This window comes from Halichoeres trimaculatus, unplaced genomic scaffold (genome assembly GCF_033239565.1).
Source record: "Halichoeres trimaculatus isolate MK-OKI-2021-1 unplaced genomic scaffold, fHalTri1.1 fHalTri1_scaffold_20, whole genome shotgun sequence".
NCBI lineage: Eukaryota > Metazoa > Chordata > Actinopteri > Labriformes > Labridae > Halichoeres > Halichoeres trimaculatus.
The window spans coordinates 28,427,433-28,444,130 of record NW_027437198.1 but is presented as its reverse complement, the minus strand read 5'-3'; the positions used below and the strand labels follow the sequence as shown (position 1 = coordinate 28,444,130).

The 16,698-nt window shown below is 44.9% G+C and overlaps 2 protein-coding genes across 2 annotated transcripts; one reads left to right on the top strand and one right to left on the bottom strand.

The window, feature by feature from the left end:
• The first annotated feature begins 1,466 nt into the window (after positions 1-1,466).
• Positions 1,467-6,883, top strand: gtf2f1 (general transcription factor IIF, polypeptide 1). The gene is made up of 14 exons (XM_074696965.1): positions 1,467-1,701; positions 2,143-2,208; positions 3,909-3,949; positions 4,089-4,161; positions 4,238-4,431; positions 4,509-4,679; positions 4,775-4,980; positions 5,087-5,234; positions 5,322-5,377; positions 5,470-5,601; positions 5,738-5,808; positions 5,900-6,041; positions 6,138-6,276; positions 6,383-6,883. The coding sequence occupies exons 2-14, from the start codon at positions 2,197-2,199 to the stop codon at positions 6,585-6,587; spliced, it is 1,590 nt and encodes a 529-aa protein (XP_074553066.1). The 5' UTR covers positions 1,467-1,701; positions 2,143-2,196; the 3' UTR covers positions 6,588-6,883.
• Positions 6,884-8,037: 1,154 nt separating this feature from the next.
• Positions 8,038-14,557, bottom strand: LOC141809779 (GDP-L-fucose synthase-like). The gene is made up of 10 exons (XM_074696966.1): positions 14,326-14,557; positions 11,062-11,176; positions 10,846-10,974; positions 10,699-10,772; positions 10,272-10,405; positions 10,089-10,153; positions 8,582-8,648; positions 8,428-8,507; positions 8,260-8,359; positions 8,038-8,140 (listed from the first exon to the last, which is right to left on the bottom strand). The coding sequence occupies exons 1-10, from the start codon at positions 14,463-14,465 to the stop codon at positions 8,085-8,087; spliced, it is 960 nt and encodes a 319-aa protein (XP_074553067.1). The 5' UTR covers positions 14,466-14,557; the 3' UTR covers positions 8,038-8,084.
• Between the last annotated feature and the right edge of the window lie 2,141 nt (positions 14,558-16,698).

Below are 16,698 nucleotides of genomic sequence, written 5' to 3'. Positions count from 1 at the left end.
CTGAATGTTAAAACAGATAGACCGACTGAGGCCTGGTGTTTCCTGAGGACGGTTTGTCCTGAGCAGGGTGACATGTTAGCCAAAGAGCTAGCAGAAAAGCTTCCTGCAGAGTGTGAATGATTCTTCATGTTGATATTTTTTCTTTTGTGCTCTTATCTACTTGGAAAAACTGCCCAAAACGTGTTGCCGGAGACATTTCAGGGGTTTGATTCATCCTGTGCAGCAGATGAATTAATTGTATTAAAGTGCTTAATCAGATTAATCATGATGGTAGGATTAATCTTTGTTAATGTGTGTGTTTTGACAGCTCTAATGTAAATTTGATGTTTATCTGTTTTATGTTGAACTGCTCCTTTAATTCCCACACCCAGGGTCTAAAGTTACACATGACTTAAACCAGCGATAGAAAAGTCTGGAAATGACAGATGACCATGTTTCAGTTTCTCTTTGACGTGTAACGCTCTGATTGTTTTGACGCATGGCCAAGTTCCTCTCTGTGTTTCTCTGGAACAATCCATCACTCTCTGATTTATGACACTAATGGTCATAATTACAGCTGGCACAACAAGCCTCTTTCTGAATATCTTCATGGCCTTATCAGAAGTCTCTGAGGTATTTCCTTCACACATCCAGTGGTGGTGGGGCCTCCACCTGTTTCCCAGCAGACTGTATAATGATATAGATAGTAAACCGTGAGCAGATGAGTTTTTTTTGTCCTTAAAGAATCTCTCAGGTCACCAATCACTGTGGATCTGCAGCAGGTGAAACCCTGAAATATCAGGATATCTCTGCAAAATGAGCCAGATTCAAAGAATAAGTGAAAGATAACTGACTGCTGCTGGAGCTGTTTCCTTAAGATGAACTGGTCTCAGAAACTTGACCAGCTCAAATGGCTGTGTGTACGGACAGACGAGGAGGATGTGATAATCCAGATTAAAGCTTTAATCCAATCCTGGAAAATGGATTTCTATGAAAAGGAAAAGGGTTATAAAGACTCCTTATATTGTCATCAAAATATAACAAAGATAAGTTAGAAAAACTATTTTTTTTAATCCAAAAATTTGGATATAACCATCATAAAATAAGTCCATAACAAAGTTTCAATAAAGGAAGGCATAGAAGTTAAATTCTGAGTCTTCTTGTTGGAGCCACATCCTCCCAGCCAGCTCCACTGGTCTTGAAAGGTTAAAGGTGAGCTGGCTGCAGCAGGGACACAGGTGAGGGGGAGTGAGAAGAGGAAAGAGGATTTTCACTATAAAAGTGGTCCCTACTTTCTACACTGAGTTTAAAAAGAAAAAAAATCAATGTGTCAACATATTTGCACATAAAAAGCAAAAAACATGACAAACTTATCAACCAAGAAGGCCTTTTGATATTCTTTATGTACAGGAATGTGTTGACACAACTTGGCCACTTGGTGGCAGTGTTTCATATATTTTGGATTAAAATCCTGTCGCACCGTTTCATACGGAGCGTCACATTATGACAAGACCTCCACACTCTGAACGTTAGAGTGGTTGTACAGTGGGAACTGTAAGCCTGATTTAAAGAAAATACACTTTTTATTTTTAAAAAGCAAAACTATCAAAGAAACTTTACTCCGGAAACAGATTACACAGCAGCTGGGAACCATTGGCGCTGCCCGAGTTTCCCGTCGACTCAGTTTGTGAGCAGGACTGTTACACAGGAGTCTACGCACCGGTAAATTGGCGATAAAGATAAACGTTTAAATGTGTTTTTTGACATATTCCGGGTTGAATTTTGGTAAAGAAGCACACAATCAATGTTTTTGACGCGTCTGTTTGTAAAATCAACGCATTTGAGTAAAACGTTGATTTAACCGCGAACGTTACAGAGCTAAACGTGTTAGCATTCGATGCTAACGTGTAACAACAATAAACCGCTCAGTGAACAAGTTTTTACAGCGGGACACGGTGTTTATTCTTATTTTAGCGCATTTTAAACCTCTGACACACGTTAGTCAACACTGTTAGACTCAACCCGTTAACTGCTTGTTGTTCAGAAACATTAAAACTGTTTGTTCAGTCGGAGGCGAATTAACGTCTCCTCCTGATGCTAACTGAGGAGTTAGCTTCCTTTACTCTCATCAGATTCATGTCTCACCAAGCTGTTTGTTTGCAGTGAGTCTGACTAACCTGAAGAACTGTTGGTGTGAAAAACCAAGTCCCATCCATCATGACTTCCTTGGTAAGTTTTCTCCTGTATCTGCTTTAATGTTTCCCATGTTTCAGTTAGAGTCATTGTTTGATTTAGTTAAATCAACAATCAGAAATACTTTTTTAACCCTAGGGGAAACTTCGTATTTTCTAAATACTTTTTATTTTCATCATATCGTAACTTTCGTTGCCCTTTTGAAGAGACCTATGTAGAGATGACAACCATTTTTATACATAAATAATGTGTGCATCACCCTGTGATAGTGACATTTAATGTGTTCAGAAAGATAAATAATAACAATATTTAGCGTCCAAGTTTAAAGTGCTGCCATATATAAGATTCTACATTTACAATTAAATGTATACAAAAATATTTTAGATTTATGAAAATCTGACAACTGTATTTTCTCAAATTTTCACACCTTCTGAACATTATGACAAAGCAAACATAGAGTATTTACAAACAGGACATTTCTCCAGGTAAAGTTCATATAGTGCTCCCCAGTTAACTGTCAGCCCCAACATAAAACAATCACAATTCAGTTGTTTCAATTCATTACACCACGACCGTGTGATTAAAAAATGACCACTTAGACCATATTTTAATAATAATAAGTTAATTCCTCCATCTGGTATATTTGTTGCACCGTTTCCCTCCATTTAACTATCAGGGGACAGGTTTTCTGCAGCCAGTTTCTTTTTATCTGTTTCAGTGCTGTTATGCTCAGTGTCCTTAACAAATATTTATCACTGTCATTTTGTATTTTATTCACAGTTTTGCCTGAGAGCACAAAGTCTATATTCAAATAAATAACACAGTTAAAGACAGTTTTAATTTCCTAATGATGGGCAAAAACAAAAGATATGACTAAGATTGGCGTGTGGCTCACCACACTCCCTCCAACAGTTAGATAATATTTAATTATTGTATTTAGCTTGTTGCACTGGTGTAATGAAGTAACGTCCATGCGTATTCTCTCCAGTAAGGAGATGCTGTAGTTGTGTGTACATTCCTATTCATTTCCTTCCAAGTGTCCTCTGATATATGTTTATTAAGTTCTTCTTCCCATTTTAACTTCGCCCTTGTATCTTCTTGTTTAAAGGTATTTTCTAAAATGTCATAAAATACTGAAATTTGATTCGGGATTCTAACATTATTATAGTTCTTTATCAAAAATTGCACAAGTGGATGAAGAGCTCCACTGGTCTTCCTTCCTTTTATGCTGTTTATAAATAAACAGGAAACTTGGTATTACAGCTGCTCTTTACATAATACAGCAGCTGGAAATAAGATGAAGCAGGGACAGACAATAAAATAAGTGATTAAATATCAGTAAGTGCCAAGCAATAAGTACTAAACCAGATAAGAACTATTTACATAAGGAGGTAGACAAGGCAAGATGAGCTATTCTGAACAGATATTAGACTAAGTAAAGGTTTTAAACAGAGTATTACACTTAAAGAGATTTATTAAATAGATATTGGATTAAAAAAAATACTAAAAAGGATGTAAGATATAAAAACCAGATTCTGTTTTTAAATGATCTGTGTTAACAGGGTATTATTCACATGCTGTCATGTGGAGAAAAATAGGATCCACACCTGTTACTTTATCTTTTGGAAAAACTGGCTCTTTTGCATTCCTTTCATATCAGCAGTGAGATTACTCACCTATAGAAATCTGTGCTCCAACATCAGGCATTGAATGACAGGTTGATTGTTCTGTTTCAGGGGAGCAGCGGCTCCACAGAGTACACGGTGCGCGTCCCCAAGTGAGTGACATTAACAGACGTTACCTTTTAATCTGTGACTGCTGAGCTCTGTGAGAGAGGAAATAAAAACATGCAGCGTTATGTGTTCTTCAGCAGGAGAGAGCAGGTAAAACATGTCTGTTTTCTCTTTGTGTCACAGAAACACCAGCAAGAAGTACAACATCATGGCTTTCAATGCAGGAGACAGAGTCAACTGTTCCAACTGGACCCAGGTGAGCTCCAGCGCCTGCTCATGATGAATGAAATAAAAGCCGCAGCATCTAAACTTATCCCTCCTCCTTCTCCCAGGCTCGTATGGAGAGGGACATGAGTGCTCGGCGGATTTACGGAGAGGAGGAGACGCAGGAGGGAGCAGCTGGCAGTGAGTTTGGTAAGAAGCAGCGAGAGGAAGCTCGGAGGAAGAAGTTTGGCATCGTGACGCGTGAGTTCAAAGTGGAGGACCAGCCCTGGATCCTGAAGGTCAACGGCAAAGCAGGCAAGAGGTGAGGAGCCAGGAGCTGTGCAGTGAGGAGCAGGGATCTGTCATGAAGACCTGCTGAGGAATCTGTGTTTGCTTCAGGTTCAAAGGTCAAAAGAAGGGCGGTGTCACAGAAAACGCTTCCTACTACATCTTCACCCAGTGTCCTGACGGAGCCTTCGAGGCGTTCCCCGTACACGGCTGGTACAACTTCACCCCCCTGGCCAAGCACCGGACTCTGACTGCTGAGGAGGCCGAGGAGGAGTGGGGCCGGTGAGAAGGAGGAGGAGGAGGAGGAGGAGGAGCAGTCGCTTTGATACCAATAACATATATTTATAAACTCTGATCCTGAGTGTTTCCCTCTGCAGGAGAAACAAAGTGGTGAATCACTTCAGCATCATGCTGCAGAGACGACTCAGGGAGCAGGAGCCCGGGGAGGACGAGGAGGGCGAGGGCGAGAAGTCTGGGAAGAAGAAGAAGAAGTCTGCTGGGAGGGGGGGCGACCTGCGCATCCACGACCTGGAGGAAGACCTGGAGATGAGCAGCGACGACAGTGACGACAGCATGGGGGACGGTAAGACCAGAGGGACAGGAAGTAGGAGCAGAGAGAAGTGCTCTCCTCTGATTTCATGAACCAGGTCTTCTCCTCCTCACCTGCACCTCCTCCTTCTGCTGGACAGATGGAGAGAGTAAAACCAAGATGAAGAAGGACAACAAGAAAGGAAAAGGAAAGAAGAAGAGAAAGAGCAACGAGCACGAGGCGCGGGAGGACAGCGACGACGGCGACTACGAGGGTCTGGAGGTGGATTACATGTCGGATGAAAGCAGGTGGGTACTTAGAGCGTCTGCATGAACCAGTCTCTGTCTTTATGAAGTTTCTTCTGTTTTAAAAATGTTGTTTCCTTCCTGACACAGCTCAGACGAGGAGCCAGAGAAGGGAAAGCCGAGCAAAACCGAGGAGCACCCCAAAGGTTGGTCAGCGCGTTCCTTTACCTTCGACTGAGATCACGGTCTGATCAGAAAGCTCCAACATGTCTCCTCTCTGCTTTGGTTCACGGTGCAGGGATTGACGAGGCGTCTGAGAGCGAGGAGGAGAGTGAGGAGGAGAAGCCGAATGAAGAGGAGGGGAAAGAGGAGGAGGAAGAGGAGGAGGGGAAGAAGACCCCGGTCCAGACGGAGAAGAAGAAAAAAAAAGGTGCAGAGGTCACAGAGAAACTCAGAGAAACTCAGTGTGAAGCTGTTCCTCCTGGCTTTAACTGTGTGTGTGTGTGTGTGTGTGTGTGTGTGTGTGTGTGTGTGTGTGTGTGTGTGTGTGTGTGTGTGTGTCACAGACAGCAGCGGGGAGTCGGACAGCTCAGACGACAGTGACATCGAGGGAGAGACGGCCTCTGCTCTGTTCATGGTAAATCACTAACGGATGATTTCTCCTTCCTGACGTTTAGTTTTTCTTTATTTCTCCTCAAACTTTTCTCCTCCTGATTTGCTCCTCGCAGAAGAAACGCACGCCTCCCAAACGTGCAGGAGGGCGTGGCTCTGCAGGGAGCTCCAGGACAGGAAGTCGCCCCGGCACGCCCTCCATAGACGCTGCCACCACCTCCAACACTCTGCGAGCTGCAGCCAGCAAACTGGAGCAAGGTGGGCGCCACACGTTTCCACGCTCTGATGTTAGCGCCGCACAGGGTGACTTCCTGCGGTTACAGGAAAGGGTTAAACATGGCGTCTCTCTCACAGGTAAGAGGCAGACCCAGGGTCCGGGCACCGACTCACCGGCCGCCAAAAGGCTGAAGATGGAGCCCAGCAGCCAGAGCCCAGTGCCTTCTGGGAAGAGTACGCCTCAGCCGCCGTCAGGGAAGTCCACGCCCAGCTCCAGGTGAGTCATCATCTCCCGCCGCGCTCGCACACAGACACAGACGCGTTATCACAGGCCTGGGCCTGACTAGGTCAGCTGGATTAAACCCCGCCCCTCTGCCCCGCAGTGACGTGCAGCTGACGGAGGAGGCGGTGCGGCGGTACCTGATTCGTAAACCGATGACCACCAAAGACCTGCTGAAGAAGTTCCAGACCAAGCGCACGGGTCTGAGCAGCGAGCAGACGGTCAACGTGCTGGCTCAGATCCTGAAGCGCCTCAACCCCGAGCGCAAGAACGTCAACGACAAGATGCACTTCTACCTCACTGAGTGAGCGGCCGCCGGCGCCGGGGCGGAGCCTCGAACAAACACCAGGGGGCGGGCTTTGGTCCCGGGAGCCGGATCTTTAGTCGACTTGGTGCTGGACGTGAGGGTCGGAGGTTTAAACCGTCTGCTCAGGTGGAGACGAACCTTTCCCCATGAAGAATCTGTGTTTTTCACGGTTGGAGCGTTGGCGTGAGCGGATGCTGACAGAAAAAAAAAAAAGATCCAAACAAAAACTTGTTTTTCTGATGTAGAAACTTTTTTTAAATAAAATTCAAAACCTTAACACCGCCCCGTTTTTCTCCCTGCGTCTAAACCCAACAGGCTGATTATTTTATTATTTCTAGTTCAGAGAGTTTAACACAGGAAGTTCATCTCCAGGAGAAAATGTGCAGCAAATCATTTCAAACACTGAAAAACACAGAAGTGGTGAATTCAACATCTGTGAATCAGTCTGATAAAACCTGGAAACAGAGCGTGGTTAAAATCAGAGCTGAACCAGTCAGCCAATCACAGCCCTGATTGGAGAAAGAGCAGTCATGTGATCTCACAGCTCAGGCCATGTCCACACGTAGCTGCGTATTTAGGAAAAAACATATATTTTTATGCCTTTACGTCTGTTGTCCACATGAAACCACAGCTTTATGTCACTGAAAACAATGTTTTCTAAAAACTCTGACCAAAGTGAAGATTTTGGGAAACTCTGGTTTCATGTTTTCGTGTAGACGCCGGGAAACAGAGTTTTCAGATTTGAAGTGTCACAGCTGAATGACGGGGCTCTTTCTGATTGGCTGCCACAGGTTTTACGTCAGGAAAACGCTGCCCATCATGGGTTTGGCCTCGAGCTGCGTTCACCGGCGGATTTACCCGCTGCCTGTGGACGGATGTGTTTCTAAAAACAAACGAGGGGGGATAACCGTTTTTGAAAATACCCAGCTACGTGTGGACATGACCTCAGTGTCGCCCTGTTGGTCCAAAAACCCTTCAAACCTCCTGACGCTGTCTGCTGCGTAAACTCTGTGTGTGTGTAGCGTGATCACACACACACACACACACACACACAATAAACTGACAATAAACTAACAAAACAATAAAAACTAAAATATAAAAATCTCCTGGTGCCTCTCCCACACGGACTCAGCATCCTCATGACCTCTGATCAGCAAACAGTCAGACCACTTCCTGTTTCCTGTCTGACACTTTTTTTACCCCGACCAGGGCTCTGACTCACACAGGGAACATGAGTTTTTTGAGCTCACACTGCAATAAAACCATTTAACTCTGCTTATTAATCTGTGTCAGAAACAGGTTGAACAGCTGCAGCTTCAGCAAAAACTATAACTGATAAAAACCGAAGGAGACTGAAACAAAGAGCTTTATTAAAACAAATCATTAAAAGTAAAACAGAGCAAACAGGACTGAAGAGCACTGAGCTCCAGTTTGATGAGATCCCCCAGCATCCTCCACAGCCAGCGCTGGCGTTGGTCTGCAGAGCTGCGTGGTCTCCTCATGTCCGAGCGCTGTCGTAGTTTGCTGCAAACCAGTCACAGGTCATCTGGATGGCTGCAGAGAGAAACAGCAGACTGAGCATGATGCAGAAATTCATTCAGGTGCTGCGTTCAGCAGCACAGACAGAGGTAACTGCTGGTTAGGCTCCATCTTTGCTTTCTGTCAACTCTGACCTTCTCTCAGAGGCGTGAAGGTGAAGTCAGGGCGGTAACGCCTCAGCTTGGCGTTGCTGGCCGTCTTCTTTATCTGACCGTCAGACAAACTGGTGTCGTACTGAGGTTCAGGGTCAAGGAGAGACCAGGTTTACAGACGGACTCACATCAGCTCCATGAAAAGGATACTCTGACTTCTCCTTCAAACCCCAGAGCCTCCACAATCATCCCCATGGCGTCTCTGATCCTGACTTCATCCTCTTCGTTAACTGGAAGGAGATGATCAGTTAGAGGTGGAGCCAGAGTCTGAAACGATCTGAAGGTGGAAACTCTCTGTACTGACCTGAGAGGATGATGGGACTGATCTCATCGTATTCCCTCAAGACCCAAACGATCAGACGACCCAGATCCTGAGGAGAGAGACATGATGAGCGTTCACACACAGACTGTGTCCACTCTGTGTCTGCTCTGTCTCTGCTCTGTGTCTGTGTCAGCTCTGTGTCAGCTAGGCCTGTCACGATAACAAATTTTACTAGACGATAATTTTCCAAAATATTTTTGCTGATAAATGATATTATTGTCAATATTTTTTTTTATTTTTTTTCCATTTTTTCATTGATGTAATTATGATAAATGGGATAATAAAGTGAGTACACCATATCAAAAGCAAGAAACTTTAATTTCTTAAGAGTATTTAACTGTAATTAAAAGGTCAGGATCTTTAAAATAAAATAAATTAAACAAAAAATATAATAAATTTAACAAACAAGAAAGAGAAAAAAATACAATGAAAATGAAATGGACTCTTTTAGAAAAAAAATACACGTCAATGAAAATAATTAATACTAATCAAAAACAATAAAACATAGGCCCTGTCTCTAAAGAAAAAACAAAACTCCAAAAAAAAAAAACAATAAAAACTCTGGCCTAAATAAAAGGGAGTTTATACAGTTCCTGAATTGTTTGTAACATGTCCTTCTTCCCAGTCAATCCGTACTGTCTGTCAAACATTTTTAACATTTCTGGCTTTAACCGTATTGAAGGGCTGCATTTCTTTGGTAATGTATCTGTCTTAGAGCGCCACCATGTGGAGCTTTTATTTCTATTTCCTTTGCCGACCAAAAGCCTCAGTAAGAGCGGATTGTCAAAGAACAAGGCTCCGCTGCACCTCCCCTTCTTCTTCTTCTTCGTCGCCACTATTTTCAAACAAATGCCACATATCAGCTCGTTGGTGTTCATGAGCTCACACTTTGTTCATTCTAATAAAAACTAAATATTCCCACACTGGGACTGTGGCAGGCGGCTTAAGAACTGTATCTTTGGTGCCATCACTCATATTAGCGTGTGTTTCCTCCTTACCCCTCAGGACGCTGCTTCAGCTCTCTCCGTGTGTACGCGCCAGCAGCCCTGTCTTCACCCCAAAGATCGCATTTTTGACAGATGCTCACTCTGCTATAAATCTGCTAAATCTGCTAAAGAACCTCTGCACCCCGATGTTAGGAAAGATAGACGTAGTGAGCCATCTTCTCATTCAGCCTCTTTGGTCCAAAGAGAGGAGGAAAACAAACATGCAGCACGTGTCAGTTTATCCAGGCTGGAAAACTTACCCAGGACGTTTTTATTTATCGTTCGGTTCATTGATTTATTGATTATCGTGACAGGCCTAGTGTCCGCTCTGTGTCAGCTCTGCTCTGTGTCTGCTCTGTGTCTGCTCTGTGTCTGCTCTGTGTCCGCTCTGTGTCAGCTCTGTGTCTGCTCTGTGTCTGCTCTGTGTCTGCTCTGTGTCCGCTCTGTGTCCGCTCTGTGTCAGCGTGCAGGTCAGAAACAGTTTGACTGTGAGGGGAACTCACCAGAGAGTAGACGAACTGTCTCATCGGGGCTCCAGAGCCGCACACCGTCACAGGAGTTCCTTCCTCTGCCGTCAGAAAAGACTCAGCTCAGCCAGAGGTTCACACATTCACCACGTTAGGCTGTGTGTGTGTGTGTGTGTGTGTGTGTGTGTGTGTGTGTGTGTGTGTGTGTGTGTTATTCACTTTTGGCCTTGTACGTCTTGTTCATCAGCGCTGACAGCACGTGGCCGTTCTCGATGTTGAAGTTGTCGTAGGGGCCGAACACGTTGGTGGGGATGACAGCTGTGTAACGACGACCATACTGAGCAAAGTATGCCCTGTTACCACACACACACACACACACACACACACACACACACACACACACACACACACAAAGGCCAAATCAAACATGGGGAAACTTTCCGGGTCAGAAACTGGTTTGTGAACAGGCTCGGCGTGTCTCGGCCCCTCTGGACCATCGCTCCTCCACAAAGGAGCAGATGACGGAGAGGGGAGCTCCATGTTTGAACAGGTGTGGCGTCTGCAGAGGTTTGTTTAGCTGAGGATGGATGGATGCTCCACCTGTGCCCCTGCACCACACCCACATTTGCAAAGCAAAGCTGCTTACCTGTTCTGGACGTCGATCATCCTCTTAGCGTGGGAGTATCCAAAGTTGGAGTCATGAGGGGGTCCATTGTGGATCTGAGAGACAGACTTTCAGGTGAAACACGCTCACAGGATCATGTGATCAGACCACGCCACAGCGCAGGCTCACCATGGTCTCGTCGATGGGGTACGTGGTTTTGTCGGGGAAGATGCAGCTGGACAGGCAGGACACCACCTTGGTGACTCCCGTCTGGTGGGCCGTTTCCAAAACGTTGTCGTTGATTTTGAGGTTGTCTCTCTGGGAAAGTGTGGCAGACTTTGTGAGAACAGGTGAAACAGGTGAGCCCACTCCCACAGTCAGCTGTGGATGACATCATCATCTCACCAGGAAGTGCAGGTTCTCCCTCATGTGCAGGTAGAGCCCTCCGACCTTAGCAGCCAGGTGGATGACGTGTGTGGGGCGGTACCTCTCAAACACGGCCTTGGTCTGATCCAGATCCCTGTTCAGAGTCCAGCATCAGACTTTGTAAAGATCTGTGTCTGACCTGGGTGGAAAAACCTCTGGATGTTTCCCAAACCGCTACAACCATGCATGTAGCATGTAGCATGTAGCATGTAGCATGTAGCATGTAGCAGGCTCTGCGTACTTTAATGAGTCTGACGGTTGGTTGGTTATTTTGTGAATCATATCACAACAGACTCATCATTTTTAATTTTTAATCTTGCACCAAAAGTTTTATCGTTTATTTTAAAAAATCTGGAAGGGATGGACTTTTTATTTTTACAGCTGATACAAAAAACCCTCCATATAATCCACATTAAAATAAGCTAATTAATTGTTTATATGAGCTTTAATGAATCTGTAGAAGTAAACTCCTCTTTTACAACCAGAGGTGACGAGATTTACGGTGTTTCTGTCTCATCACTTCACTTTTATCTCACCGTCTGTATAACGTTAGTGTTGTTGTGTTGTAGTTGTAATACTGACTCATTCCAGCAGATGGTGGTAAAGATTTTGCAAGTTTTCACATACTACCAACTACAGACTGAATTTCAGCCACAATAGTCGGCACTGCTCGTGCAGGAGATGGTTTGGAAATTCTTTTTACTCGATTACGTCGCACGTTGAGTTTTACGTCAGCAGGTCACATGACCCAGCGTGGTCAGTCAGAATTACATATGATGCACATACTAAAACCTACAGACCTGATCAAAATCTAAAGACCTGTTAAATTATTGCTAGAATATGCATTTTGCACATTTGGACCTGAGTAAGGTGGAGCAGGGTGGTCATACAGCTCAGGTGGAGCAGGGTGGTCATACAGCTCAGGTGGAGCAGGGTGGTCAAACGGCTCAGGTGGAGCAGGGTGGTCAAACGGTCAGGTGGAGCAGGGTGGTCAAACGGCTCAGGTGGAGCAGGGTGGTCATACAGCTCAGGTGGAGCAGGGTGGTCATACAGCTCAGGTGGAGCAGGGTGGTCAAACGGCTCAGGTGGAGCAGGGTGGTCAAACGGTCAGGTGGAGCAGGGTGGTCAAACGGCTCAGGTGGAGCAGGGTGGTCATACAGCTCAGGTGGAGCAGGGTGGTCAAACGGCTCAGGTGGAGCAGGGTGGTCAAACGGCTCAGGTGGAGCAGGGTGGTCAAACGGCTCAGGTGGAGCAGGGTGGACAAACGGCTCAGGTGGAGCAGGGTGGTCAAACAGTCAGGTGGAGCAGGGTGGTCAAACGGCTCAGGTGGAGCAGGGTGGACAAACGGCTCAGGTGGAGCAGGGTGGTCAAACAGTCAGGTGGAGCAGGGTGGTCAAACGGCTCAGGTGGAGCAGGGTGGTCAAACAGTCAGGTGGAGCAGGGTGGTCAAACGGTCAGGTGGAGCAGGGTGGTCAAATGGCTCAGGTGGAGCTGGTTTCGTGCAGATGTTGCAGCGGGCGTCCTTCATGACTGAGGGCCCTGGTCTGTGTGGGAACAGCTGGTTTTTCTATTTTCTTTCTTCTTTTTTTGATAAAAAAACATAAAATTAAATAAAAATTATAATAATAATAATAAAAAAAATAAAAAATAAATAAAAAAATAAAATAATTTAAAAAATAAAAATAAATAATAAATAAATAAATAAAAAATAACAGCTGGTTTTTCAACAGGACAGCGCTGCAGGTCACAGTGCTGGCTTGATGAAGGACTTCTTCAGGGAGAATAACTTCACTCTTTGGACCATCCTCCATGTTCCTCTGATTTAAATCACACTGAGAACATTTGTGGATGGGTGGCGAGGGAAACTTTTTAAAAATGTCCGTCAGTTCCAGACAGTTGATGCCCTTCATGAAGCCGTCTTCACCACTTGGAGAAATGTTTCCAAAAGCTTCCTGGAAACACTGCCATCAATAACAGGAACGGTGGAGCTGCTCATTACTGAATCTTACTGAGAAAAACTTTTCTTCTGGTTTGGAGAGTTTTTTGTAACTTTTTGAGCGATGGTCTTAAACTTTTGATCATCACTACTTTTGCTTTTTGTCACACTCCCTCTTCTTGCTTTTGCATATTGTAGCTCTACTTAAAACCTCATTAAGATCCAAATGTGCAAAAGTTGAATTCCAGCAGTTTTTGATCAGGTCTGAACGAGCAGGGCGGGTGTGAGCTGAGCTGGTGAATCAGAGGCTGCAGGTACGTCCAACCTCTAAAGTTGTCTTAACCTTTGAAACTTTCTAAAACTAACAGAATTTAGTTTTAGAAAGTTTGGAGGCTGAATACCAGCCCAACAGTGGAGCATTTTTTTAAATTTCAAGTTTAATCTCCTTAACAGTGAGTCACGCTAACTGATAGCATCGCCATTCCCATTGCTTTACATGGAACAGTTAGCACAGGATTTTACGCCTGTTTCTTCTAATGTGTTGAACTGATTTTAATGCTTTCTATGTCCAGTTCCTGTCACACTGTTTCCTGTCTGTCAGTGAGGTGTAAAGGTGAGTTGATGCCGTTTAAAAAGCAAAGTTTAGCGCGTTGTTTTGTCTTGTTCCATGTGTCTTTATGCACTGAGGTGCTGCTAGGAAAAACTTTATTTGTATTTGTGTATTTACATAGTTCACTGCAGTCTATTTGAATGTGTTTGAATTATGATGCATCTTTTTATCATGGAAAGATTTTACTCTGGTCCTGATCCTGTTTTTATCCAGGTCTGGATGATGGAGAGCTAATGACCCTTGATTGAATCTACAAATCGAGGTGTAACAGTTTTTCATCCCAACATCCGCTGCTTCATCCTCCTGCTGTGGACGAATATTCATCTCATCTCAACTCAACTTAACGGACCAAACCTCCTCTGGTCGGGCTGGTAAGAGGCTTCCCTTTCATTACCAAAGACTTTTCTCTCTAAACTCACTGATCAGCCAAATCCACTCTCTGCACTTCTCCCCATTCACTGTTTCCTCCGCTCCACCCACAGACACCAGGAGTTATAAACTGACCTATAAACTGACCTGTAAACTGAACTACTGTTTGCCTAACCTGAACAGGTGTCAGACCCCTGAAAACACAGACCTCAGTGAGCTGCAGGAAGAGCTCCAGAGAAACCGAGCCGTGGGTTTTTAGCTGCAGCCTCTGACGGGACCAGACTGAACCAGCAGGTATGTTTTAGAAACAGGACTCAGAGGAACTCACGTCAGATCTGCATCCTTCGAGGAGAGGAAGACCCACTCCTCTCCCTCCAGTTTTCCTCCTTCCTTCAGCACCACATGCTCCACAGCTTTACCCAGCAGCCCCGATCCCCCGGTCACCAGCACACGCATGGGCGCCGCCATCTCCACCTCAGTCTGTGCTCAGTCTTTACAATGACACAGCTACACACCAGCCAACCCTGCCCCTACCTACCTCACCTGTGCTGTCTGTCAGGTTCTCTGCCAGGTTTGTGTCTCTGTCACCTCAGAGCGAAGCACGGGCTCCGTCTGTGGCTCCTCCCACAGCCTGACTGAGGCGCTCTGCTCCTCCTGCTCCTCCTGCTCCTCCTGCTCCTCCTGCTCTCTGTGTTTACTTTACTCCTGTTCAGCTCATATCTGAGGATTTTCATTATTTAAATTCATGTAAAGAGGAGAGGACTGAGCTGTGCAGCATGTTTATCTTCTTTCAGCACAGACCAAATAAAGGAACAGTCCTCTCTTTATTCATCTCACAGGAACAGAGTTAGCTTTTTGTTTTGGAAATGCTGAGAGAAGTCAAACCACCTCTGGGTCTCTTCATATCCGGATTTCCTTCTTTGTTTTATAGAAGTCATTAAAAAACTTTAGTGTACCAAGCTCTGAAGCAAATGTCCCACAGCTGTCTCTCTCTGCATCATAAAAAGCATCGTTTGGCTCCTGGTTCACTGGAAATAAAAGCTGCAGGTTTGTGTAACTAGTGCATTTAGTCCCACTTCATGACTGTCATCAGAAAACACCTGACTCTGTCTCCCCCTGGTGGTCGACAGGAGTTATGACACTGAGTTCAGACACCAGAGGGAGAGGGTGAGGAGTAAAGGGGAACTCAGCAGAGACAGACCTCCATCCAAACCCAACCTGCAGATGGAGATCAGTCTCTTCTTCCTGTGAAACAAATGTCGTTTTTAAAGCCTGGAGCTGTGAGCTCTGAGGGTTTGATGGAGGAAACAGTGAGAATTAAACAGGAACATGTGAGAAAAAACATTAAAGAAGCCCAGCACATTTTACTGTCCATGTTGTAACACCTCTCTGCCACTAGGGTGCAGTGTTTTATCATTAAACTCAGAGGGAGGAAGCATCTGGTGCTGACATGAAGAAAACTGGAGACGATAAATGATTAAAGTGAAATGTTTGTGGAGCATGAGTAACTCATGTGTTAGTGAAGTGTGAGTATGTGTGTAGTATTTGTAGTATAAGTAGAATGAGTAGTATGCATAGTGAAGTATGAGTACTAAGTGAAATTCAACAAGTCAGCACAGTTTGAAAAAAGAAACACATAGTGAGAGTAATATGACAAGTATGTGTGGTACTTGTACTATGAGTAGTTAGTTAGCATCATATGAGTAGTACACGCAGTTCGTGTAGTTTGCATAGTTTATGTGGTTTGAGTACCATGTGAAGTATAAGTACTCTGAGTAGAATTCATAGTAGTAGTAGAGTGGGTAATATGAGTGGAATGCTCAGCACATGTAGTATGAGCAGCTTGAGTAGCATGTGTAGTATGTGTAGTAAGTGTAGTATGTGTAGTATGTGTAGTATGTGTAGTATGTGTAGTATGTGTAGTATCAGTGGTAAGAGGATTGTGTGAAGTAGGAGTAGAGTTAGAAGTACGAGTAGTACACATAGCAAGTGTAGTAGGGTTAGTGTGAGTTGTATTTGTAGTATCACAGGTAAGAGTAATATGAATAGTCTGTGTAGTATGATAAGTATGCAAAGTAATAGGAGTAGTGCGCTTGGTGTGAGTCGTGTGGCGTCGTGTGTGGAGTGAAATAACTCAATGAAAGGATGAAAATGTGAGAAAGTGGGACGACAGCAGGTCAGAGGAGGACAGAGGAGGACAGAGGAGGTCAGAGGAGAGCAGAGGAGGGGGGCCGGCTGTTTGAGAGCTCCATGAGAGGAGGGAGACAGAGAGGGAGGTCACGGCGAGGTGCTGTGTGGGCGTGTTTTGCACGATGAGACATGGAGATCACCAGCAGAAACTCTCACTGTTCTCTCTGTGATCACTGAAACCGGTCTTTCTCTGGATCCTCCTGGATCCTCCTGGATCCTCCTGGATCCTCCTGGATCTGAGGATCAGGGATCCATCATGATTCACCTGTTTTACCTTTGAGCTGTGTTAAAGACTCAGGTACAGAAACTAATCAGTGCGTTGAGATCTGCTCTGGTGATACAGTGATGATGATGATGTCCTGAGGTACAAACCATCAGGTCTGTGTGACTGTGTTCAACTTCCTGTCTGTGACTTCCTGTCAGAGTAGAGGCCAGCAGGAATCATTTTTATTGGTCCTGTTTGTGGCTAACGCTAACCAGCTGCAGCAAAGGTTAGCTAACGTAGCTCCTG

Excerpts from the sequence above, each read along its gene's own strand:
- gtf2f1 (XM_074696965.1), top strand. Across the intron at positions 4,680-4,774 it reads GCCGAGGAGGAGTGGGGCCG|GAGAAACAAAGTGGTGAATC; the intron begins GTGAGAAGGAGG and ends TTCCCTCTGCAG. Across the intron at positions 4,981-5,086 it reads TGACGACAGCATGGGGGACG|ATGGAGAGAGTAAAACCAAG; the intron begins GTAAGACCAGAG and ends TCTGCTGGACAG.
- LOC141809779 (XM_074696966.1), bottom strand. The coding sequence starts at position 14,465 with ATGGCGGCGCCCATGCGTGTGCTGGTGACCGGGGGATCGGGGCTGCTG. Across the intron at positions 11,177-14,325 it reads TCGAAGGATGCAGATCTGAC|GGATCTGGATCAGACCAAGG; the intron begins GTGAGTTCCTCT and ends GACTCTGAACAG. Across the intron at positions 10,154-10,271 it reads CAAGACGTACAAGGCCAAAA|AGGAAGGAACTCCTGTGACG; the intron begins GTGAATAACACA and ends TTCTGACGGCAG.